This window comes from Vidua macroura, chromosome 29 (assembly GCF_024509145.1).
Source record: "Vidua macroura isolate BioBank_ID:100142 chromosome 29, ASM2450914v1, whole genome shotgun sequence".
In the NCBI taxonomy this organism is placed as follows: Eukaryota; Metazoa; Chordata; class Aves; order Passeriformes; family Viduidae; genus Vidua; species Vidua macroura.
This window is the reverse complement of record NC_071599.1, coordinates 3,146,108-3,169,116: the sequence shown is the minus strand read 5'-3', so window position 1 is coordinate 3,169,116 and position 23,009 is coordinate 3,146,108. Positions and strand designations below refer to the sequence as shown.

Below are 23,009 nucleotides of genomic sequence, written 5' to 3'. Positions count from 1 at the left end.
TTTACTGATTGGAATGAAAATACTGTAGATAAACAGTTCTGTTTTTTCACCTGAAAAGAATTCTTTTCCCTATTTGGGTTTGTTTTTTCTCTTCTCTTTTTTTTTTTTTCCCCTCCAGATGTCTATGTGGATGTCAAACCTCTCTCTGGTTACGAGGCCACCACCTGCAATTGTAAGAAACCAGAGGATGACAGTGGGAAGGGCTGTGTGGAGGATTGTCTGAACAGGTTAGAAGTGGATTATTTCTCATCCCCAGCAGCAAAGGCATCATCACAGGGAGGGAAATTCCCAGTTGGACCCTCCTGGAGCAGCTCTGGGGTCCCCCAGATTGTCACTGCTGCCACTGAGGCCCCTTCACAGTGACCCCCCCCACTCCCAGCTGCTCCCAGTCAGACCAGTTCCCTCCCAGCTCAGCCCCAGGCTCTGGGTCCTTCCAGCCCTGGGATGGTGGAGCAGCCACAGGAGCAGCTCCAGCTGCTGCCCCTGGGGAGGGACCCTGGGCTCGTGTCCCCCCTGGGCTCGTGTCCCCTCCTGGGCTCGTGTCCCCTCCTGGGCTCGTGTCCCCCCTGGGCTCGTGTCCCCCCCTGGGCTTGTGTCCCCCCCTTGGGCTCGTGTCCCTCCCTCTGGGCTCGTGTCCCCCCCTGGGCTCGTGTCCCCCCCTGGGCTCGTGTCCCCTCCTGGCTCGTGTCCCCCCCTGGGCTTGTGTCCCCCCCTTGGGCTCGTGTCCCTCCCTCTGGGCTCGTGTCCCCCCCTGGGCTCGTGTCCCCTCCTGGCTCGTGTCCCCCCCTGGGCTCATGTCCCTCCCCAGGCTCGTGTCCCCCCCTGGGCTCATGTCCCTCCCCAGGCTCGTGTCCCCCCCTGGCTCGTGTCCCTCCCCAGGCTCGTGTCCCCCCCTGGCTCGTGTCCCTCCCCAGGCTCGTGTCCCCCCTGGGCTCGTGTCCCCCCCTGGGCTCGTGTCCCCCCCCTGGCCTGTGTCCCTCCCCCTGGGCTGTGCCCAATGCTCTGGGGGGCTCAGAGTGGCCACTTGGCCACGGGCAGGCAAAGGGTCAGTGCCAGGCCTGGCCCCTTGCCAGGGGCACAACCTGCAGGAGCTGCACCTGCACCAGGTGAGTCCCCAGCCCTGCCCTTCCTCTCCAGAGGAAGACCCCATTAAAATCTCAGTTTTGCCCTTTGAACAGCAGTGTGAGCTCGGCAGGGAATCACTGTGTGAATTGCACCTTGAAAACAAGAAGCATTTTAGTTCTTGAATAACTTCTGTTTTGTTATGATTGATTTATTTCTTTATGTATTGATTTATTATTGATCCATATATACATAATGTATAAAATACTGATTTTAATTGATTTATAAATTGATTTTATAATGATTTATTATTGATTTATATAATCAATATAAATTATTATATATAATTTATATACATTTTATATGTACATTTATATATTTTATAGAAATATATATTTATAATTATATAGAAATATTTTTCTATTTCTATATGTTATATATTTATAAAATATATTTATATATGAATCTTTATAATTTTATTGGCATTATATAATTTTATATATTTATATTTACATTTTGAATACTTATAAATTATTATATATATTATTTATGTGATGATGTATATATTTATATCTTGATTTCATGTCTTGATTTATGCTTTTATTTATTATTTTATTTATTACTTTTTTCTTCTTATCTTTATATGTATGATTTTTTTCCTTGCATGACAGATCCCAAAGGACTCTTCCCCTCCCTTTACCTTCTCTGTTGTCCCTTTTAGGATGATCTTTGCAGAGTGTTCCCCCAACACCTGCCCCTGTGGGGAGCAGTGCTGCAACCAGCGCATCCAGAGGCACGAGTGGGTGCAGTGCCTGGAGAGGTTCAGGGCCGAGGAGAAGGGATGGGGTATCCGTACCAAAGAGCCCCTGAAGGCAGGACAGTTCATCATCGAGTACCTGGGAGAAGTTGTTAGTGAGCAAGAGTTCAGGTAGAAATATTTATTTGCTGCTTTTGCATGGAAGGCTCATAAATGATGTTTAGAATCTGTGATTGGGATCCTAAGGCAGGAACAAAGGGGAGGATGAGGGGGGAAAGGAAGGTTTAGAATTCTGGGGGTTTTAGTTAACCAAGTTTTTCTTCTCAAGTCCAGTATTGAGGGGTGCTTAATGTTTGAAATGGATCATCTGCCTCATCTGCCCTATAAATGCAAAATGCCACAAGTGACTGGATGTGAAATGAGAACTCTGCAGGATTTGGGCTGCACCAGGTGGAACTGAGGGGCAGAGTGGGGCTGGAAGGGGCACGGGCTTCTGCAGAAAGATGGAAGGAAAAAGAGCCAGTGGAAGCATTGAAAGAAAGAATTGTCTTGTTAACTCCGTGGGATATTTGAGCTTGGAGGGACTTGCTGCTCTCAGAGCTCCACCAGAAGGCAGCTGCATTCTCCTCATACAGAGATAAGCTCTAACACTGACTCCTGTCCCCGTGCTCTTGTGATCCATGGATGTGATTCCAGAACCTCCCACTCCGGAGGAAGCTGGTTGTTTACACGTGCATACACAGACACCCCAAGGAATGTGTACTTGCATTTTCCCTTCCATACATGAAATGTGTACAAATAATCTGCAGAACCCAAAAGGGGGCATTCCAGAAGAGCAAATTTCTAAATTCTAGCCCAAGCTCTGTCAGTGGCCTTGATTTATAAAAATAGGCACAGTAATGGTTTTCCTCCATCTCTAGGTGCACAGTTCTATAAAATGTAAAAGATTATCTTTGCTTTTTCTTCAAACCCCTCTCTGAGATGTGCTCTCCCTGTGCCACTCGCTGTGTGCTGTGTGGGGACAAGCAGAATGACAGGATTCACCCTGTGTTGCCCCACAGGAACCGGATGATTGAGCAGTACCACAACCACAGTGACCATTACTGCCTGAACCTGGACAGCGGCATGGTCATCGACAGCTACCGCATGGGCAACGAGGCTCGCTTCATCAACCACAGCTGCAACCCCAACTGCGAGATGCAGAAATGGTGAGGAAAGGGCTGCTGCTCCCTGGAAGACCTGTGAACCCAGAGAGAGAGAGAACCAGTTCAGCTGAGGGAGTCAGATCTAAAAATAGGGAGGGGAATCAAGCTGGAAATAATCCTTACACGGTGCTCACGTTGCTCAAGAGAAGTTGTGTCGTGTTGGTGAGTGCTGGATGCTTTGGAGACAGCATCCAAGTTTGCTGGCAGATCCAGCACTGCTGGTTGTCAACTGGGACATTTCCCTCACAGTATTTCTGGTTACACTGGGCTGTTTCCTTCCAGTATTGCTGGTTTTTACACTCTGCTGCGAAGGTTGAAGCCTGGGTAAAGCTCTAAAATTATCTGTATATCAACCCTTTGTTTTGACAATTCAAGTATTTTTTTAAAGCAGGAAAAACAGGAAATAGTGGGATTCCAGCACACCCTGTGTCATACCAGCCCTTAGGAGGAAGTACTGCTGAGGGATTTGTAGTGAGGGATTTGTAGGGGAATGGCAAATGGCAGAACAGGAGTCACTGCACATCAGAGTAACTTGTGGTTCTCAGATAATTTTAGATTTAAGCAATAGTAAAGTTTTAAACATGAAAATCCAACTCAAAATAGTTGAAGAGACAGAGAGGATTCTGCCCTGCTCAGGTGAGACTCCTCCTGCAGAGCTGCCTCCAGTCTGGGGTCCCAGCACAGGAAGGACGTGGAGCTGTTGGAGTGGGTCTGGAGGAGGCACCAAATTAATTAGAGGGAACGAGCAGCTCTGCTGTGACGAAAGGCTGAGAGAATTGGGATGGTTCAGCCTGGAGAAGAAGACCTCCAAGTGACCTAATTGTGTCCTTCTAGTACCTGAAGGAGCTGCAGGGAAGATGGAGAGAGATTATTTGCAAGGGCCTGGAGTGACAGGACAAGGGACAATGTCTTCCACTGCCAGAGGGCAGGGTTAGGTGGGATATTGGGAAGGAAATGTTCCCTGTGAGGGTGGGGAGACCCTGGCATGTACTACTCTTTGTAAATGTGGTGTTCACTATTTGAGCTTTCAAAGTTTCTTGTAAGAGATAAATAAAAGAAATGCACAAGCATAAGCCAGGGCACAGCAGAGGCGTTGCTGCCTGTCTCTAACACTGCCACTCTGTGCACAAAGATGATTTTGTGTTGAATTTTTGGGGTATTTGGTTGTATTTTCCCCCAGGTCTGTGAATGGTGTGTATCGGATCGGGCTGTATGCACTGAAGGACATGCCTGCTGGGACTGAGCTCACCTATGACTACAACTTCCACTCATTTAATGTTGAAAAGCAGGTAAAAACCCCACTGTGAGACCTTGAAAAAATCTCACTAAGGTCTAGCAGTTCTGTAAACTGTAAAAATTAACAAAACCTGTCATGTTGTATTAGGCAGAAAATGTTCATTTTAATATTGAGAAGGAATTTAAATGTTTGGGGTTTATTGGATTTATTTTTTTTTCTCAAAGCAACTCTGCAAATGTGGCTTTGACAAATGCAGAGGAATAATTGGGGGTAAAAGTCAACGCATGAATGGACTCTCAAGCAAAAGCAACCAGCCTGTGAGCACCCACAGAAGACCTGGGAGGTCGAAAGAGAAGAGGAAGTCAAAGCACAAACTAAAGAAGAGAGTAAGTAGGAAAGACAGAGTTTGGGTGGGTGAGGTTGATGGGAAATCAGTCTGTGCCACCAGACCAAAACCTGGTGGTTTTGTAAATTATAAACTTGAAACAGAAACCCAAACTTTAAACAGAAGTACAGTAGAGTAATGCTGCAGGTTCTGTCTCAGGGCTGCTTTGGCTGCTTGGCTGAGTTCTTGGCACAGTTTTTCCTGTCTATCAGAACAATCTCTTTTCCAGAGGGGCCACATCCCTGAGGAACCCAGTGAAAGCGTGAACGCCCCAACCAGGCTGACACCTCAGCTGCAGATGAAGCCCATGTCTAACAGGGAAAGGTAAGGGCTGATTTCAGGGGGATTTGCCTCAGAAATGGAGTGCTGTGCAAATACTGATGTCTTCTAGAAGATGCATCATGCTGAAATTTCTGAGGATGCAGCTTTTAGTTCTCCTTTACCAGCCAGGCTGGAGTTCCTCTCCACTGAGGAGAGAAGACGCAGGATACACCTCTGAATATCCAGCTTTTCCCCCACATTAAAGAATGAGTTTTCCAGTAAAAAGAGCTTCTTGAATAGCTCCCTAATCTCTGCAGGAATTTTGTGCTGAAACACCACGTGTTCTTGGTACGGAACTGGGAGAAGATCAGGCAGAAGCAGGAGGAAGTGAAGCACGTCAGTGACAGCATGCACAGCTCGTCGCTGTACACGCGCTGGAACGGGATCTGCCGCGACGACGGCAACATCAAATCAGGTGAGGCCACTCAGCCACCCCGGGACACAAAGAGTTAAACTCTCTGTAAATCCATTCTTGGAATGAGTAACTTGCAATGTTGGGACATACTTGTCTTGGTTTGACAAGACAGGTGTCTGCTAAGGAAGGCAGGAGCCTCCCCTGAAATGGAAAATGTAAACCCCCTCCACCCTCCCTCTGAATTATTATCATTTTGAAATTAGGGGGCTCTCAGGCAAAGATATGGGAATAGGAATAACAGTTCTTTACTAGGAAAGCTAAAAATACAAATGCAATAGTACAAACAAAAAAAAAACCACTGCCAGAGTGAGAGCAGGCCCTGGCAGGCTGTGGGTCAGGGTGGTGGCAGCAGTGCCATTCCATGGGGGCTCAGCCCTCCTGCAGTGCCAGCTGTGCTTCTGCTGGAGCAGGATCCTGGACAAGGCTGGAGTTTTCCTCTGGAGCTCCAGGGCTGCTGGAGATGGGCCTGGGCTCCCTCTGGGAATGCAGTGGGGCAGAAAGCTGCTCCTCTGGGAATGCAGTGGGGCAGAAAGCTGCTCCTCTGGGAATGCAGTGGGGCAGAAAGCTGCTCCTCTGGGAATGCAGTGGGGCAGAAAGCTGCTCCTCTGGGAATGCAGTGGGCACAGGCTGCTGTGGTGTCCCAAAATCTCAGATTGTATCCAGGTAGGAATGCTTGGCTGCTCCCCCTGGAGCATCTCCCCATGGGATGATGGAATTTTCTCAGCCATGAACAGAAGATAATTAATAATTAATGACCCATTAACAGGAGAGATCTCCTGGAGGGAGGATTGGTTGTGGAAGAGATAAAGAAAGCTTCCCGATTAACAGAAGATAACTGCCCCACCTGGTTTTAACAGTGTAAAACAGTGTTAATTTTAACAATTAACAGAAGATAACTGCCCCTCGAACAGATGGAAATAAAATACACACCCCCAGCCACATCTTGTATCAGCTATTTCATTAAGCTTAATTAACTACAGAAATAAAAAGCATATCTGTATAACAAAGTTACTTTAACATCACACGTATAAAATGCATTTTAACATTTGCAAAAAGCCAATATAATATGTCTATAACACATATCAGCAATTTCATTAAGTTTAATTAACAACAGATACAAAAACCATATCTGTATAACAAAGTTACTTTAACACCACACATATAAAATGCATTTTAACATTTGCAGAAAGCCATATTATAATATGTATTTATAACACATACTTATATAAGCTATTTCACTAAGCTTAATTAACTACAGAAATAAAAAGCATATCTTTATAACAAAGTTATTTTAACATCACACATATAAAATCCATTTTAACATTTGCAAAAACCAATATTATATGTGTCTCTAACCCGTATCAGCTATTTCACTACTATGTCCGAGCGCATTAACAGAAATAAAAACCATATCTTACAGCAAAGCTACTTTACCACCACACATATGAAATCCATTTTAACATCTGCAGAAAGCCAGTATTGCAGTGTGTGTCTCTAACCGGGGGTAACCCTGTCGTGCCCTCTCAGATGTGTTCATGACCCAGTTCTCGGCGCTGCAGACGTCGCGCTCGGTGCGGACGCGGCGCTTGGCGGCGGCCGAGGAGAACCTGGAGGTGGCTCGTGCCGCCCGCCTGGCTCAGATCTTCAAGGAGATATGTGACAGCATCATATCCTACAAAGGTGAAGGTGATTCACTTTAAAAAAAATATCTGTGGGCATGTTTTCAACCTCTGGAAATGGATTCTGTGTATAGGAAATGCTAGAAAAATATGGGGTGTTAAATAACTCCTGTTTTTTAAAAATTCTTCCCTTACCAATAATCACTTTGCTTCAGACTCAACCCCCTGCTTTACCACCAGAATCTGTAGATGTTGCTGTCCTTTGAAATTGATTTTTCAAAATTCCAGAAAAAATCAGAAACTGTCATCCTTGTGCTACCTGTTACTGCAGCTACAGGCACCAACATCTAGAAATGCAAAGCATTTCAATTCCCCATGCCTCAGATAACAGAAAAGCCTTTTTTTTTTACCCAGATTGAATGTTGTTAGTTGCTTTTCTTTGGAAGTTTCACTCCAGTGATGTCACTAAGCTCTGTTCCTGTTGCAGACTCCTCCAGGCAGGCGCTGGCAGCTCCTCTCCTGAACCTGCCCCCAAAGAAAAAGTAAGTGCTGCCTTCCCAGAGCTGCTTTCTCTGATGGATTTGCACAGTGGGAATTGCTGGTGAGCCTGACGTTGTGCCAACATTCCTGTTGTAGAAATGCAGACTACTATGAAAAGATCTCTGACCCCTTGGACCTTGCCACGATTGAGAAGCAGATCCTGACTGGTTACTACAAAACTGTGGAAGCTTTTGATGGGGACATGCTGAAGGTCTTCAGGAATGCAGAGGTGAGGCTCTGTCTGGCCTGATGGCTGCTGCACTGGCAGCAGGGATGTGCCCTCCTTTAATGCTCTCAACAGGAAAAAAAGAAGAAATTTATTCTGGAGGAAGAGAACTTGTGCTGATCTGTTCCTGATGAGGGCTCATTAGCAAATCATGAGCCCTTGACTGCCTTAGGTCAGAGAGAAGGCCAAGGACACTCATGAACAGCTGACCTAAAGAAATTTCTCTTCCTTTTGGAAGGGATACCCTGTTTTTTCAGTGTGAGATGTCATGGAATCACAGAATCATGGAATGGTTTGGGCTGCAAGGGACCTTAAAGCTCATCCCATTCCACCCCTTGCCATGGGCAGGGACACTTTCCCCTATCCCAGGCTCTGGGCAGCCTGGCCTGGAGCCCTTCCAGTGGTCCAGGAGCAGCCACAGCTGCTCTGGGCATCTGTGCCAGGGCCTCTCCACCCTCACAGGGAGGAATTTCTCCCATATAGCCACACTAAATTTCCTCTTTTTCAGTCTGAACCTATTTCCCCTTGTCCTGTCACTCCAGTCCCTGATGAACAGTCTTTCTCCAGCTTCCCTGGAGCCCCTTCAGACCCTGCAAGGGGCTCTGAGGTCTCCACACAACCTTCTCTTCTCCAGGCTGAACATTCCCAGCCCTCCCAGCCTGGCTCCATAGGGGATGGGCTCCAGTCCCCTCAGCAATTTTGTGGCCTCCTCTGCTCCAACAGTTCCATGTCCTTCTTCACTGGGGGCCCTGGAACTGGACTCAGCACCTCAGGTGGAGTCTTGGGAGAGCAGATGACAGAGGAAGAATCCCTTTCCTTGATCTGCTGCCCATGCTCCTTTGGATGCAGCCCAGGACAGGGGTGGTTTCTGGGCTGTGAACACACATGGCCAGGGCACACTGAGTTTTTGGTCACCCATCACCCCAAATCCTCCTCCCAGGGCTGCTCTCAGTTCCTCCCCTGTGCATGTCACATCCGTGCACCTGCTGGCCAGAGTCAGGAGGGAGATGGAGACCTCACCCCACGCTTGGGGCTGCAGCTGTAGGGGAAGAACCCTTCCCAGGTGCTAAATAAAGGAGGAAATAAAGCACTTTTTTGGGTTTTCTTGTGATTTTTGCAGAAATACTATGCAAGAAATCCCTGACGGGGGGGACATATGCTGGCTTTGCAAGGCCTCCTACTGCTCTGGCCAGAGTCAGCAGGGAGATGGAGAAACCTCCCCAGCTTTGGGGCTGCAGCTGTAGGGAGAACCCCTCTTAGGTGTGCACAGGCAGGAGCTAAACAGGATGGCACTTGGAAATAAAGCATTTTTTGGGTATTTTTGTGGTTTTTGCAGAAATACTACAGCAGGAAGTCCCTGAGAGGGCAGGACATGTGCCAGCTGTGCATGGCCTACTACAGCACTGGCTGGGGTCAGGAGGGAGATGGAGAGGCCACCCCAGCTTTGGGGTACAGGCCTCCCAGGCGTGCATGGACAGGAGCTAAACAGGACGGCACTTGGAAAGAAAGCAATTTTTGTGAATTTTTGTTGGTTTTTGCAGAAGTACTACGGCAGGAAGTCCCCGACGGGGCGGGACGTGTGCCGGCTGCGCAAGGCCTACTACAGCGCGCGGCACGAGGCCTCGGCCCAGATCGACGAGATCGTGGGGGAGACGGCGAGCGAGGCCGACAGCAGCGAGACCTCGGTGTGTGACAAGGACAACGGGCACGAGAAGGACGAGGACGTCATCCGCTGCATCTGCGGCCTCTACAAGGACGAGGGGCTCATGATCCAGTGTGAAAAGTGCATGGTGGGTGTCGAGGTCTTGCTGGGTCTTGGGTCTTCAGAGACGCCAGCAGTTGTGCGTTGCTGTGAGGTTGTTCATTGCATGAATGCATCACTCTTGAAGGCAAAGAGGTGTCAAAGTGCACGCAGAAGCTTTCTGGCATAGAGTCCCAAGCTGGGGCAGCAGTTGCAAGGCTGCTTTCTGGTATCTGGTCCCAGGTTCTGTGCAGGAACAGCAGCAGCAGTTGTTCCCTGGTGTGGAGTCTGATGTTCTGAGCAGCAGCAGGGACCACAACTTTCTTCTTTCCTTCTTCTGTTGTCTTCTTCTGTTTTTTCTTCTTCTCTTTCTTCTTCTTCACCTTCTTCTTCTTCCTCCTCTTCCTCCTCTTCCTCTTCTTCTTCTTGATTCTAAAACATTCTTTCTAAACCAGCCTGAATTTGATTCTAATGTACAAAAGTCGTGTCAGTTCTTACCTAAAAAACTATGTATAGGATATTGTCTATTTACACAAGTGTACTGTCTGTTTTCTATCTATGTATTCTGTACTGTCATGCAAATCCAAGTCATTTGGAAAAGATGATGTCAAAGAAAAACTCCTGATAAAAACTGCCACTATTCAAGCTGATACACAGCAAACATAGTAAATATAGTGCCATGTATTTCTTAAACAAAGCAGGTCATGTCTTAAAATTTCCTACATATCTCAGGAGATTTACTACAAACGTACTGGAAGGTTTGTAGCTGTAACCTGGTAGGATGTGCAGCCATTCCTGTTCTCCAGGCATTGTGTGCCTGAGGGAGGTTTTGCTGACTTGAATAGATTTTCTCCCAACTGGTACCAGCCTAAGTGAAAGAGTCAAGCTCTGCATGTAGACATTCTGCTGGTCAACTAAAAACCTGAGGGAAAATTGGCTGATGGCATTCATCACATTTTCTCCACCCCTAAATATTCCAAGATATGCTCAAATGCAATGCAGGATGCTTAGTCTTTCTTGCATATTTCCCATCTGAATAATTTATCTATCTACGTGCATAGTTCTGTCTATTTACATGTGCAGTTGTATTTGTTTTACAGGAATAATTCTATCTGTTCTAGTGGCAAGGGTCTGCTATGTTTCTGTTATGTCTAGGGCTAAGTTACTGAACTTTAAACTAGGCCTTGCTAGCTAGCACAGTTTCTTAAGGCACTTTAAAATGCATTTCTACTTACTTAAAACCTAAAGATTAAACTTAAACTTATTTAAAACTATAACTTACACTTCTACTTACTGAAAACTTAAACCTACACTTCTACTTCATATCTATGTGGCTTAATATATCTTAATTTATTGAAAGGCTTTAATTCAACTCCTGCATTCATTTCCCTCTCTGAGGAACTGAGAGGCTTGCACTCCAGCAGGTGAGGAGCCCAAAGGTTTCTGCTCTCTGCTCCTCTTCTCCACAGCAAGTGGAGCTTTTCACCAGCAGCTCCTGTGTGCTTGGTACCATTAATTAACTCTTCAGGCCTTTTACTTCCTCTCCACAAGAGGAGAGATTCTCTTTTCACAGAGAAAATGCAACTTGCATTGTGCAGAGGAGCTGAAACTGCCTCAGCTCTCTCGGGAGAGAGAAATTAATTTAAAATTTTTGGACTTTTGCACTTAGTGTTGCATGGAGGTCTTGTCTGTCTGCTGACGTGGTGTGAAATAGTTCACAGAAAATCTTGAATTTCCTGTGTGAAGCTGAGTTTCTTGCTTTCCTTAATATTTGTTGAGAAGATGCAGTTTGCAGCTATAATCTGTGCCAGGGCTTTGTGACTGGGCTGTGCCTGTTTTTCCAGGTGTGGCAGCACTGTGACTGCATGGGTGTGACCTCGGACGTTGAACACTACCTGTGTGAGCAGTGTGAGCCTCGAGCTGTGAACAGGGTAAAGCAAAACTCTCCTTCCTATGGCTCTCACAGAACTACAGCAGCTCCTTAGGGGTTTTTGTTTGTATTTAGAATTTGTATCTTTTGGGATGGGTGAAGCTTCCTTGATTTAGGTTCAATTCCACGAGGGGTCCGTGTTTCTCTGTTTTTTTCTCCATTTTTCTCTGTGTATTTCTATAGGGTGGTGTGGGAATTGGAGAGATAGAAATCTTCACAGACTCAAGAGGGTTTGATTTGTAGCCTTAGAAGAAGCCTAAATTGATGTAAAAGCAAAATACACAAACATTGAATAAAATAATCAATAACTTATGCTTCTATAGTTAAAAGTAAGAATATACTTCAAGTAAGTAAGAAAAAAATATAACATATATAAACATATATTATATATTGTATAATATATATCATATTGTCTTATATAAGATGATAAAAAGTTTTATAGTACAGTAATATAATAATGTAAGTGTATAAAATAAGCAGAAATGTAGATGTTATAATAAAAACATACGTGTACATGTAATAAGACCTTATTAGACAAAAATATCCACATTACAATGAAAAGAAATGAAAGTGATAAATCAAAAAAGCAAAATAACTCTATAACATCAACCTATTGGGTCACAAAATTACATAATACCTTATAAAAAAATCTATAACCAACTACTTCCTATCTTATAAATCTCACAACCTCTAAAACGAATATTATGTAAGCAATAAATCATTCTTAGTGCAATCTTAATCCCATCCCTTTAATGAGCACAACAACAACTGCAGGGTGGCAGCCCAATTTTGGGCTGGTGCTGGTGGGCAGCTGAGGATTCCCTTTCTTTTCTCCCTGCAGGAGGTTCCCATGATCCCTCGGCCCCACTATGCCCAGCCTGGCTGTGTTTATTACATCTGCCTCCTGAGGGATGATCTGCTGCTCCGCCAAGGTATGTGCTGCCCCTGGGCTTTCCAGCAGCGTGCAGGATCTCTGGCATGGCCCTGCCAGAAATACTTTATTTTTTCACAAGTGGAAGCTGCCACTTGTGGCATGGCCCTGCCAGAAATACTTTTGTTTTTCACAAGTGGAAGCTGCTCTCTCTGCGGTGCTGGGAGTGATACACAGTCAGAGTTCTCACAGGCTGTTGATGAAGAAATGTTAATTAGCACAGCCAGGGCTGTCCTGGCCAGGGGAGGATGATGCTGAGCCAACTCCTGGTAGTTAACATTTAGAAGTAAAGGCCAAGAAGGCTGTTAGACCTCCAGTATTTTAGTGCAGAATGGTCATTAAAACATCCAGCTCGTTGCTTGTGTGTTCCCTAAAGCTTATCTCCTCTGGACTGTGCTCTGAATTCCTGAATCTCTCCAAGGCAGCTGCCACAGCCACACAATTCAGCTCACTGATTATTGGGGTTTTTTTATTTCATCCTACAGATCCACACAAGGTTAGAAAGAACCCTTTATTTACATTACATTTTACATTGTTTTATTATTTATTTTATTGTTTATTGTTTGTTATTTTACATTATTACATTACATTATTAACATTATGTTTATTTACATTCTGCTTGGGGCCAGTAGCTGCTCTCAGTATGTTCCTTGTTTTCTAAGAGTCTTTTAAGGAAGCTCTCCAATTTCTTTAGAAGTTACCCTTAAAGCTGTAAAGGGAAGCTGTTGTTATCCCAGTTTTAGCTCAGGTGGGAAGAAGACACCAAGCTGTGTGGTGTGGTCAAAATGCTGGAGGGAAGGGGGGATCAGAGGGACCTGGACAGGCTGGAGAGGTGGCACCTCGTGAACCTCATGACATTTAGGTTGGATATCTGGGAGAAATTTCTGCCTATGAGGAGTCCTTAGGAGCATCTTTTAGACTTAGACAAGGTTGATAAATGAGATTATATTAATGAAAATAGAATTGTGCTTCACTTTAATCCTGAATCTGGTTATAGCAAAACTGGGGTGTTGATGACCCTGAGGACACGTTGTCCTCAGTGGTTCCCTGGCATCTTTTCCCCAAACTTGTTCATTAATAACACCAATATCCATGGAAGGAAAACAGCCATAATTACACATATACAAAAACAGGGGGAAAATAGGAAAGAAAAACCCACCAGGAGTCATTGTAATTTAGTGGGAACATGAGTTCTACCTGAGTCAAAAAGGCAAAGGGATATCAGAAATTGTTATGCACAAAATAGCAGAGTGATTGTGCCTTTCTGTGCCCTCCTGTGCTGTCTGTCTGCCCTGTGCTGCTCTGACATCCCATTGCACAGAGGATCTCACTACCTGTAAAAACAAGGCTAACAAAGATAAGCTGATCTGGATCATCTTTTCTGTGGACAGAATCTGCCCAGGTGATTTGGAGGGTGAATGATGAAGGTCTGTGAAATGTGGCTCAGGAAGCTGCAATGATGCAGAAATTAGGGAACAAACAGAAATTGGCTGGCAACAGTTAAACTCTAGGCTAAAGATTATTTTACAAAAGCATAACTAGACTGTGGCAAGCCTTGCTACAGGAGGGTGGAGAGGTCAGAGTATAAATGATTCCAAAAAAGATTAGACAAATACTTGGAAGAAGGATTAATCCCCTAAGCTCTAGCCTTTGACTCTGAAAGTCCATAAACAGCAGAAAGGCAGGGACAGCACGGGGAGGCTTTTCCTTGGCTTGTCTGTTCCTGTGCTTTCTCCTCCTGAGCAGCTGCTGCTGCCAGCCAGAACATTCTGCTCTGTCACCTCTGCTCCTACCCAGGGGAGGTTTTATGACTTGGGACCTCCCAGGTTTTGGCCATTTTTAGGTAAATAACAGAAAAGGTGGAGTCTCTTCCCAGCCTTGGAAGTGCTTAAAGCCAGGTGGGATGGAGCTCTGAGCAGCTTGGTCTAGTGGAAGATATCCCTGCACAAGGCAGGGGGGTGGGTCTGGATGGTCTTGAAGATCCTTTCCAACCCAAGTTATTTGGGATTTCACAGGTCAGAGCAGAGAAATTCAGGGGACAAAATGAATAAACTTAAGCTTAGGGGTCGCCCTTGGGAAACACTTTTTGATTGCCAGCAGTGCCAGTTTGTTCAGTCCTTTTTGCATTCTCTTTATCTTTTCTGAGCTCTACATCTCATTGCAATTCTGCTGGGATAACCAAAGGCTTGGGGCTTCTCAGGACAGGATTTATTCTCTTAATAGTAAACTTCTCTCAAAGTATCTTCCTCTCTCAAAGATTTATTGCAGCCATCACTAATTTTTACACCTTTTCCTAATCATGACCGACATGGTTACATATCCTGTGGTTTGTCATGGTTTTGATTCCTTACAGACTGGTGTTTTCAGAGTGGGCATGTGTGAGTTTTTGGGCCCCACGCTGGGCAACTCCCTGAGGGCTCCCCTGGCAGGGGGAAACCCTCTTGAAGCAGTTCTTTGTCAGGAAAAGCAGACACACGGGACATTTTCGGTCTTCAGGTTCTTGTTTTATTGTTATCTTAGCAAGACTTCAGCACACTGTCTGCCCTCAGACCTTACAGGTGTGAAAAGAACACAGAATGGCTAACAAACTTGTGCTGCAAGGTCTTTTTAAGTCTAATCAAAAACTAAGCTACCCAATTAAGAAGTGACACCTAAATTATTTCCCTTTCTAACCCAATAACTGACCCCTAAAGACCCGCAATGTAGATTTTTCTACCCAATTACAAGATACCACCTAAACCCAGGAAGAAGAAGAAAGGAACTCAAGACAACATCCTGTGTCCTCCATCTAGCACCCATCTACAATTTGCTAAAAATCCTAAAGCCTAAATTTCTCACCCATGTGACATACTACACTACTCTCTACAATCCCTACAATCTATTTTACACTTTTGTGGTCTCTGGTTTACTTTGAGGCTTAGGAAGCCTTCTCCATGAATGAGGGTCAAAGTCAGTGTTTTCCTGGGAGTCAGAGCAGCCCAGGGCAGACAGGGGGATATTCCCCTTGCCCTGGGTTCCCACAGGCATGGAAGGTTGTGGGTAGTTTTTCTGTAAAGCTTCTGTGAACAGCATCTGAGTGCTCTTGGCAGGTTCTGCAGTGGGTTCGTGTCGTTCCTTACAATCCAGCATTAGGCGCCTGTGTTGTGTTCCTTTCAGTGATTATTCCCTCTGCTTCTGGCGTGCTGGGCTCAAGCCAGGCTCTTCACAGGTGTGTCCTTTGTGCCCCTGGACAGGTGACTGTGTGTACCTGATGAGAGACAGCCGCAGGACCCCCGACGGGCACCCGGTGCGGCAGTCGTACCGGCTGCTGTCCCACATCAACCGCGACAAGCTCGACATCTTCCGCATCGAGAAACTCTGGAAAAACGAGAAGTATGTGCCACACAGCCTTTGAGTTCGAGCATCCCACTGGCCTGCCTGTCAAAGCACAGGAATTTTGTGGGAGCCTCACCTTAAGGATGCAGGAATGAGCAAGGTGCAGGTGCAGAGGTTGGGGAATTCCCAGCTGGAGCCTGTGCTCCACAACTGCACAGTGGAAACACGTGAGGTTGGAGGTTTAAGCAAAGGGTCAGAGATAGAAATGGATGGATTTCCTCAGAGTTGGAACAGGCTGTGGGTGCAGTGACAGCTGTGCTGTGCCCTGGCCAGTCACAGTCTGCTGTGCCCACGGAAACCATGGGAGGGTTTGCTCCCACTGCAGGCAGGAAGTGGAACGTGGAACACTTGTGTGACTCTGCTGTTCATCACAGCAGGTGCAAGAGAGGGAACTCAGAACGAAGCAGGGGGCATCGAGTGAGTTGTGTCATGGGCTGATTTGTGTTTCTGTCCCCCTTGCACCCTCAGGGAGGAGCGCTTTGCCTTTGGCCACCACTATTTCCGTCCACACGAAACGCATCATTCCCCGTCTCGGAAGTTCTACCACAACGAACTCTTCCGGGTGCCCTTGTACGAAATCATCCCCTTGGAGGCCGTGGTGGGCACGTGCTGTGTGCTAGACCTCTACACCTACTGCAAAGGTGAGAATTAAACACATTCCGAAGCATTTGGGCACTGGGCTCTGGTGGTTTAACCCCTGCTGAAAGCTCAGCACTGCCCAGCCACTCGCTCCCCCTGAGATGGGGAGGGAACTGGAAAATTTAAAACCCAAGGGCTGGGATAAAAACAGCTTAATGGTTGAAATAAATTAAAATATTGTAGTAGTAATAATAATGATAACAGTACTAGTAATAGAAAGGGAGGTTACAGAAAGAGAAGTGTCCTGTATCTGCAGGGACTAGAAGGAAGGTGGAGAGAGGCTCTTAATCATGAACTGGAGTGACAGGACAAGAGGGAATGGCTTCAACCTGAAAAAGAGGCAATTTAGGTTGGATACACATAGGAAATTCTTACTGTGAGGGTGGGGAGGCCCTAGCACAGGTGCACAGAGAAGCTGTGGCTGCCCCTGGATCCCTGGCAGTGTCCAAGCCAGGCTGGACAAGGCTTGGAGCAGCCTTGGATAATGGAAAGTGTCCCTGACCATGGCAGGGGCTGGAATGGGATGAGCTTTAAGTCCCTCCCAGCCCAAACCACTCTGTGATTCTGTGAATAAACCCCAGGAAGCACAAGTGATGCCCAGTGCAGCCACTCCCCAGCCCATCCCCAGCACAAACTGGGGGATCCCAGTAACCCCCACTGGCCAGACCCTCCGTGGTGTGGAATGTCCTGTGGCCAGCTGGGGTCAGCTGTCCTGGCCCTGCAGGAGAGTCCTGGGCTGAGGGTGAGCACTGCTGGGCACCACCAATGTCATCCTTACCCCGAGCCAGGCACTGGGACAAATCCACTCTGTTCTGGAAGCAAGGACATGCACTGGAGCAGTTCCTGCTGTCCAAAGGCCACGGGGAATGTTTGTGTGGTTCAGAGCTGAGGACACACGATGGCTTTGCCCTGAGACAGGGATTCCTGTTTGAAGAGGGACAGCAGTGGGCAGGGAAGAGAAAATGATGTCAGTTGATAATTGTGTCTGTGAAAGCTGGGGAAGTGTTTGATCAGAGTATGCAGGTTCTCCCCTCAGAGTGACCCTGCTGGGGTGCTGAGTGGGAGAGCCAACAGGGACACTGTGACAGCCCCTGCCTCCTCACACTGTGATAACCCACGTGCTTCCCCCTCAGCCCATGACTGTTTTCCCCTTGTTTTGATGCCAGGGAGGCCGAAGGGTGTGAAGGAGCAGGATGTTTACATCTGTGATTACCGCCTGGATAAATCAGCTCACCTCTTCTACAAGATCCACCGCAACCGCTACCCCGTGTGCACCAAGCCCTACGCCTTCGACCACTTCCCCAAGAAACTCACACCCAAGAGGGATTTCTCCGTAGGTGGCTTTGCTCTCAGCTTCCTCACCTGTTTTTAGGAGGCTGGATGGAGTTCTGGAAAGCTCCTGACTGTTTATAAATGAAGCTTGGTCAGGCAGAGGGAGCTGATGCTGTAGGTGGAGGTCAGGCTCTGGTCCCAAGGAAGAAGGGACAGGAGAAGAGGAAAAGGCCTCAAGTTGTGCCAGGGGAGGCTCAGGCTGGACATCAGGAGGAATTTCCCCGTGGAAAGAGTGGTCAGGCTTTGGCAGGGGGGTTTGGAGTGCCCATCCCTGGAGGTGTCCAAGGAACCCCTGGAGATGGCACTCAGAGCTCTGGGCTGGGGACAAGGTGGGGATTGGGCACAGCTGGGACTCGATGCTCTGAGAGGCCTTTTCCAACCTCAGTCATTCCATGATTCTGTGAGTATGCACAGCCTGGGGCAAAAGCTGGCTGGAAAGCAAGCTTGGAAAGAAAACTGGGTGTAACAGAACCTGCAGTTGAGAGGCAGAGAGGTGCTCAAGGGATGGTGATGGTGAGCTCAAAGAGAGACTCAGCAGCAGAGGTGGCAGATCTGCAAACCTGCAAGTGAGCTCTGCTCTTCCTGGAGCAGAGGTTTTTGCAGTGGCTTTGGAGAAACTCATGCTGTGCAGAAAGCAAAAATGATTTTTATCATGATGGTTTGTGGCTTGAATTTTTTTTAGAAGAGAAGAATAAGACCAGTCTGGCTCTAATTTATCTTATTACATGATTGTGCCTCCTCCTGTGAAGTCTCTTTGAGGCACCCCAGCATTTGCAGAGTGTCTTGCATTGGCACATTCAGAGTATTTGATAGACCAGCACTTCCTTCCACTGTGAGTTTGATTTGGTATTGATCATAATCTTTATTGTTATTGCAGCCTCATTATGTGCCAGACAACTACAAGAGGAACGGAGGCAGGTGAGTCTCCCCTCCCAGATTGTTGAGAAGAGATGAAATAATGCTGTTTGTTTGTTGTGCCCACCCTCCTCCTGCCCCTTTCCCCTGGGTGCTATGGAAATAAGAAGTTTAAATTATTTAAAGCTCTCTAAACTTTCAGAGAGATAAAAGGGAACAAGTGAGGAGGGATAGGCAGCCTTAATAATGTACATCAGGAAAAGAAAGGAGCCATTTGAAAGTCAGAAAAAAGCAGCTGAGTGAGGAGATGCCCAAAACAGGAGGCTCCAGCCTTCCCAGATGGAGGAACGCAGGTCCTGGACCTGCTGCCCGTGTCTGTGGGGCAGTCAGAGCCCAGATATGGTAGGGCCTGCAAGGACATCCCACTAAGGGCTGGGCCAGAGTGTTTTTGGAGGTAAAATCTTTGCAACTGAAAAGAAAAAGCCGTTTGCTTTTCAAAGCTGCGTTTGGTGCGGTGCAGATAAAGCCGTGGCATTGGGGGTGTGAGTGCAGGGATTGAGGGAGGAAACTGAGCTCCAGACAGCCCCTACCCATGGATGAGTGCTGGACTTGCTGGGAATTGTCCTTTCAGGTGAAAAGCTGCTCTTTAAACCCCTCTTTTCCCGCAAGGTCATCCTGGAAATCCGATCGCTCGAAACCACAGATCAAAGACTTAAACCAAGAGGAAGATTCCCTGCCCCTCATGGAGGAGGTGCTGGGGGCCCCTGAGCAGGCTCCAGGGGAGCTGCCCAGCCCCGAGGAGCCCGACAAGGAGCCCGTGCCCAGCGAGAGCTGCGAGACTGAGAAGAAGGGGGACGAGAACCCCTCGGACACGAGGCCGCTCTGCAGCCCCGAGGAGCGGCGGCACCTCCAGAGGGAGAGGCTGAACCAGATCCTGCTCAACCTCCTAGAGAAAATCCCAGGGAAAAACGGTGAGAGTTCAGGCTCTGGTTGCACAGCCCCTGGGTCTCCTGCAGGTCTGGGGTCACTTGGCTGAGCTGTGTTGATAAAATGAATGTTTTTGTCTGAATTTCTTGCTAGCGGGCATTAGGAAAATCAGTTTTCTTTGTAGCCACGTTTTGCAACAGAAATCCACTAAATCCAAGTGAAATTTCTTACAACTATTACACTGTTTTGTATAATATTTTTAAATTTTTTTTGTATAATATTTTTAATAACCACAAAACCTTTCCATAAACTAATTCCCCCCATTCATTCCGTATCTACAATAGAGAAATTTAGCAGACAAGCCAGGAAAGACTGAGGGGAATTTGGAAAGTCTCTTTTGACCTTTAATGAGCTTTCCTTTGGTTCTGAGTCCCTGCTTCAGTGGGATGAGGGGACAGGGGTTCCACTGGTGAAGTGTGACCCTGCTTTTAAATTAAAGCCCAGGATGAGCCCTGTCCAGTCTCTTCCAAATGCTGGCAATGCCAGAAAGTCATGGACTGGTGCTTAATTTGGGCTGGGAGGATTTTTGGAGGTTGCCTGGTCCAGCCATGGCTCAGGGCTGGGGTCACTCAGCTCCTTGCCCAGGCATGTTTTGCATTTCCTGGAGAGGAAATCCATTCCTTGAAAGAAGCAGGAATAAGGAATCAGGAATTCTGTGTTCAAGGAACGATGGGAGGCGGCACTCAGGGTGACAAGGTGGGCATCGCTCCCAGCTTGGACTCGGTGATCCTGGAGGTTTTTCCAGCCTCAGGGATCCTGCAGTGACTGAAACCCCTTTGTGCCCTGTGCTCTGTTGCAGCCATCGATGTCACCTACCTGCTGGAGGAGGGCTCGGGCCGGAAGCTGCGGCGCCGCACTCTGACCATCCCCGAGAGCAGCTTCAGGAAGTGACCCAGGAGGGGCAGCCGAGCTCTGGGGTCTGGCAGGGCTGGGGGCAGAGCCCAGCCTGGGGAAGGAGGGCAGCAGCAAACTGACAAAATACAAACAGTAGCACCTGGGGGGCCGGGCCGGCACGGTGCCCACCCTGCTCTGCAGTGCTCTTGGTGTGTGTGTTGGTGGGCGTGCCTTGTATTGATGTTAGGTACTGAGGAAACCTCGTGGTTATTGTCCAGGATGGTCAAATTTAATTTATTTTTGCTTGATATTCCCACTCAGAGGAAAAAAAAAAATATTAAAAAAAAAAAAAAACAATAGGGAGAGTAGAGGAAAAGGACTGAGTTACTCTGAGGAGGATGTTCCCCACGGTCACTGCTAACCTGGGATTGTACCAGCCACCCTCAGCACCGCCGTGGCCCACGCCAGGCAAGGGAATCCAGGAATCCAGAGGGGAGAGGAAAGGCCCAGGGGCCTAAAAGGAAAAGCTGCCCTGAAGCTGTGGCCTCTGATTTGCACAAGTTCCAAGAAGAGAGAAACGTCCCCGGACGAGCGCGAGGTTCGCCGTGGGACAGCTGAGCTCGTGTCCCTGTGGTCTGTGCCAAGGAGAAGCTTCCAGAGGCCCTTGGAGCGGGGCAGGAGCGCTGGGATGAGGCACTTGCTGTGCGGGGGAGGGGCAGGGGTGTGAGTTTTTTCACTTTTTTTCTGCAGAGAAATTTTATAAAAGCGAAGTCAGCTCCTGACGCCACCATTGCTGTTGGTTTTTTTGATAAGCTGTGGTTCTCGTGTGTCTCGTGTGTTGTGCAAATAAAAATCTGTTAAAAGAAAAAAAAAGGAAAAAAAAACAACAAAAGAAAAAAAAAACAACAAAAGAAAAAAAAAACAAAAAACCAAGCCAGGACCCTTTCACTCCGTGCCCGTCAGGCAGTATCCGAGCGAGTGTTTGTCGTGAGCTGTAGAATTTATCAACTGCTAACACTACCCTCGTGTGCTGGTGGACAGCCGAACGTCCGGGCAGCGGCTCCCGCTGGCCCCTCCCGTGGCCATTGTCGCGATTGTCGCGATTGTCGCGCCAGCCGCGAGCCCCCGGGGCCGGGCGGCCCCGCTGCCCCGGACCGTGGCTTTGCTTTCCTGTCTCAGACGTACACATGCATATCCAGTCCTGTTTTAGGTGTTCTTATAAGAAATCCAGTTTTTAATGTGCCAAGTTGTATATATCTGCTGCGTGGATGTAAAGCAATACCGTAGTTACATGTTCCTTTTTATGGACCAAGCTCGTCCTAATGTACATTCTTGTTATTATTATAATTATTTTACTCTTAGTGGAACATGACTCATTCCATTAACTTTTATGTGTTGATTTAAAAAGAGAAAAGAAAATAAAACAAAACAAAAAAAAAACCACAAAAAAAAAAAAGAAAGGAAAAAAACCCTTTGAGAAAAAAAATATTTTATTAAAAAAAAAAAAGAAATAAGAAAATAGTTTGGAATATTTTCTTACTGTAGAGAAGCACTGTACAGTACCAGGAACCCTGAGTATAAAATACTCGTGCGTGTAGTAGGAATATCGCATGTCCAAACCCTCGAGTTGTCTCATTTAGTTTCAAACAGAAATCATTGTCTCAAATGGTGTTAAACACTAAAAAGTTTTTAAAAAAAAAAATAAAGTGCGTACAGAAGCGAGACACTAGCTCTGTCATTTTATCTTTCTTTTGTTGAAAGACTAAACAAAATGTTTTTTAGACAATCAAATGTTAGGTAAGTGCAAAGAATTGTTTTTTCTTACTGGTGTAGAAATTAATGACTTTTTTTATTTTTTGGTTATTTTATAATACTGAGCAGACCCGTGTGTCCCCAGGATCGCCGCCGGAGCCAGGAAGCACTACGTTACTGCAAATAGAGCTGAACCTTAGTCTGCATGGGTGTAGGCTGTGTGATTGCTGAAAATAAATGCTGCTAATATATTTCCTTTTTACAAAGCATATCTAAATAGATCATTGTTTTGATGTTAATCTTTGTAAATTATGTATTACCAATTTTAACATTGGATGTAATTGCATAAAAAGCCTGCATCTCAATCCTGAGAGTCTAGTATTAAATGGAAAATCTTTTCCTATGGCTGCCTCGGGGGGTTTTCTTTGCTGAACTGGGTGGGAGCGTGGCTGTGCCAGAGGACAGAGGAGGGATCTGGGCAGGCTGGGTCCGTGGGATCGTGGGATCCACGGCGTGGGGTCACAGCACCCCACAGGACGCTCCAGGCTCGGGGGAAAGCGGCTGAAAAGCTGCAAAGGCCCTGGGGGTGCTGGGGGCAGCAGCTGGACACGGGCCCAGGTGTGCCCAGGTGAGGTGGGCAAGAAGCCAATGGCACCTGGCCTGCACCAGTCCCACTGTGGCCACGGGGCCAGGGCAGTGACCCCAGCCCCTTTTGCTGCCTCTGCTGAGGGAACCTCAAACCCTGGGTCAGTTTTGGGCCCTTTATGACAAGAAAGACCTGGAGGGGCTGGAGCGTGTCCAGAGCTGAGGAAGGGACTGGAGAATTCCTGAGGGAGCTGGGAAGGGGCTGGAAAATTCCTGAGGGA

At 47.0% G+C, this 23,009-nt stretch overlaps 1 protein-coding gene across 3 annotated transcripts in view; it reads left to right on the top strand.

The window, feature by feature from the left end:
* ASH1L (ASH1 like histone lysine methyltransferase) overlaps nucleotides 1-22,546 on the top strand; it is a 64,500-nt gene extending 41,954 nt beyond the window's left edge. Inside the window, exons 10-28 of one of the 3 annotated variants that reach the window (XM_054001007.1) lie at nucleotides 119-227; nucleotides 1,784-1,990; nucleotides 2,881-3,027; nucleotides 4,205-4,313; nucleotides 4,486-4,647; nucleotides 4,876-4,970; nucleotides 5,225-5,382; nucleotides 6,910-7,062; nucleotides 7,489-7,543; nucleotides 7,638-7,770; nucleotides 9,309-9,557; nucleotides 11,353-11,439; nucleotides 12,280-12,370; nucleotides 15,603-15,741; nucleotides 16,213-16,385; nucleotides 17,550-17,716; nucleotides 18,593-18,633; nucleotides 19,240-19,541; nucleotides 20,357-22,546. In XM_054001007.1, coding sequence (XP_053856982.1) covers nucleotides 119-227; nucleotides 1,784-1,990; nucleotides 2,881-3,027; nucleotides 4,205-4,313; nucleotides 4,486-4,647; nucleotides 4,876-4,970; nucleotides 5,225-5,382; nucleotides 6,910-7,062; nucleotides 7,489-7,543; nucleotides 7,638-7,770; nucleotides 9,309-9,557; nucleotides 11,353-11,439; nucleotides 12,280-12,370; nucleotides 15,603-15,741; nucleotides 16,213-16,385; nucleotides 17,550-17,716; nucleotides 18,593-18,633; nucleotides 19,240-19,541; nucleotides 20,357-20,448 — 2,669 coding nt within the window. In that variant the 3' untranslated portion in view covers nucleotides 20,449-22,546. Of the gene's footprint in view, nucleotides 1-118; nucleotides 228-1,783; nucleotides 1,991-2,880; nucleotides 3,028-4,204; nucleotides 4,314-4,485; nucleotides 4,648-4,875; nucleotides 4,971-5,224; nucleotides 5,383-6,909; nucleotides 7,069-7,488; nucleotides 7,544-7,637; nucleotides 7,771-9,308; nucleotides 9,558-11,352; nucleotides 11,440-12,279; nucleotides 12,371-15,602; nucleotides 15,742-16,212; nucleotides 16,386-17,549; nucleotides 17,717-18,592; nucleotides 18,634-19,239; nucleotides 19,542-20,356 lie in introns of all 3 variants that reach the window. The other 2 variants (XM_054001006.1, XM_054001008.1) reach the window with 2 other exon arrangements.
* The last annotated feature ends 463 nt before the right edge of the window (nucleotides 22,547-23,009 follow it).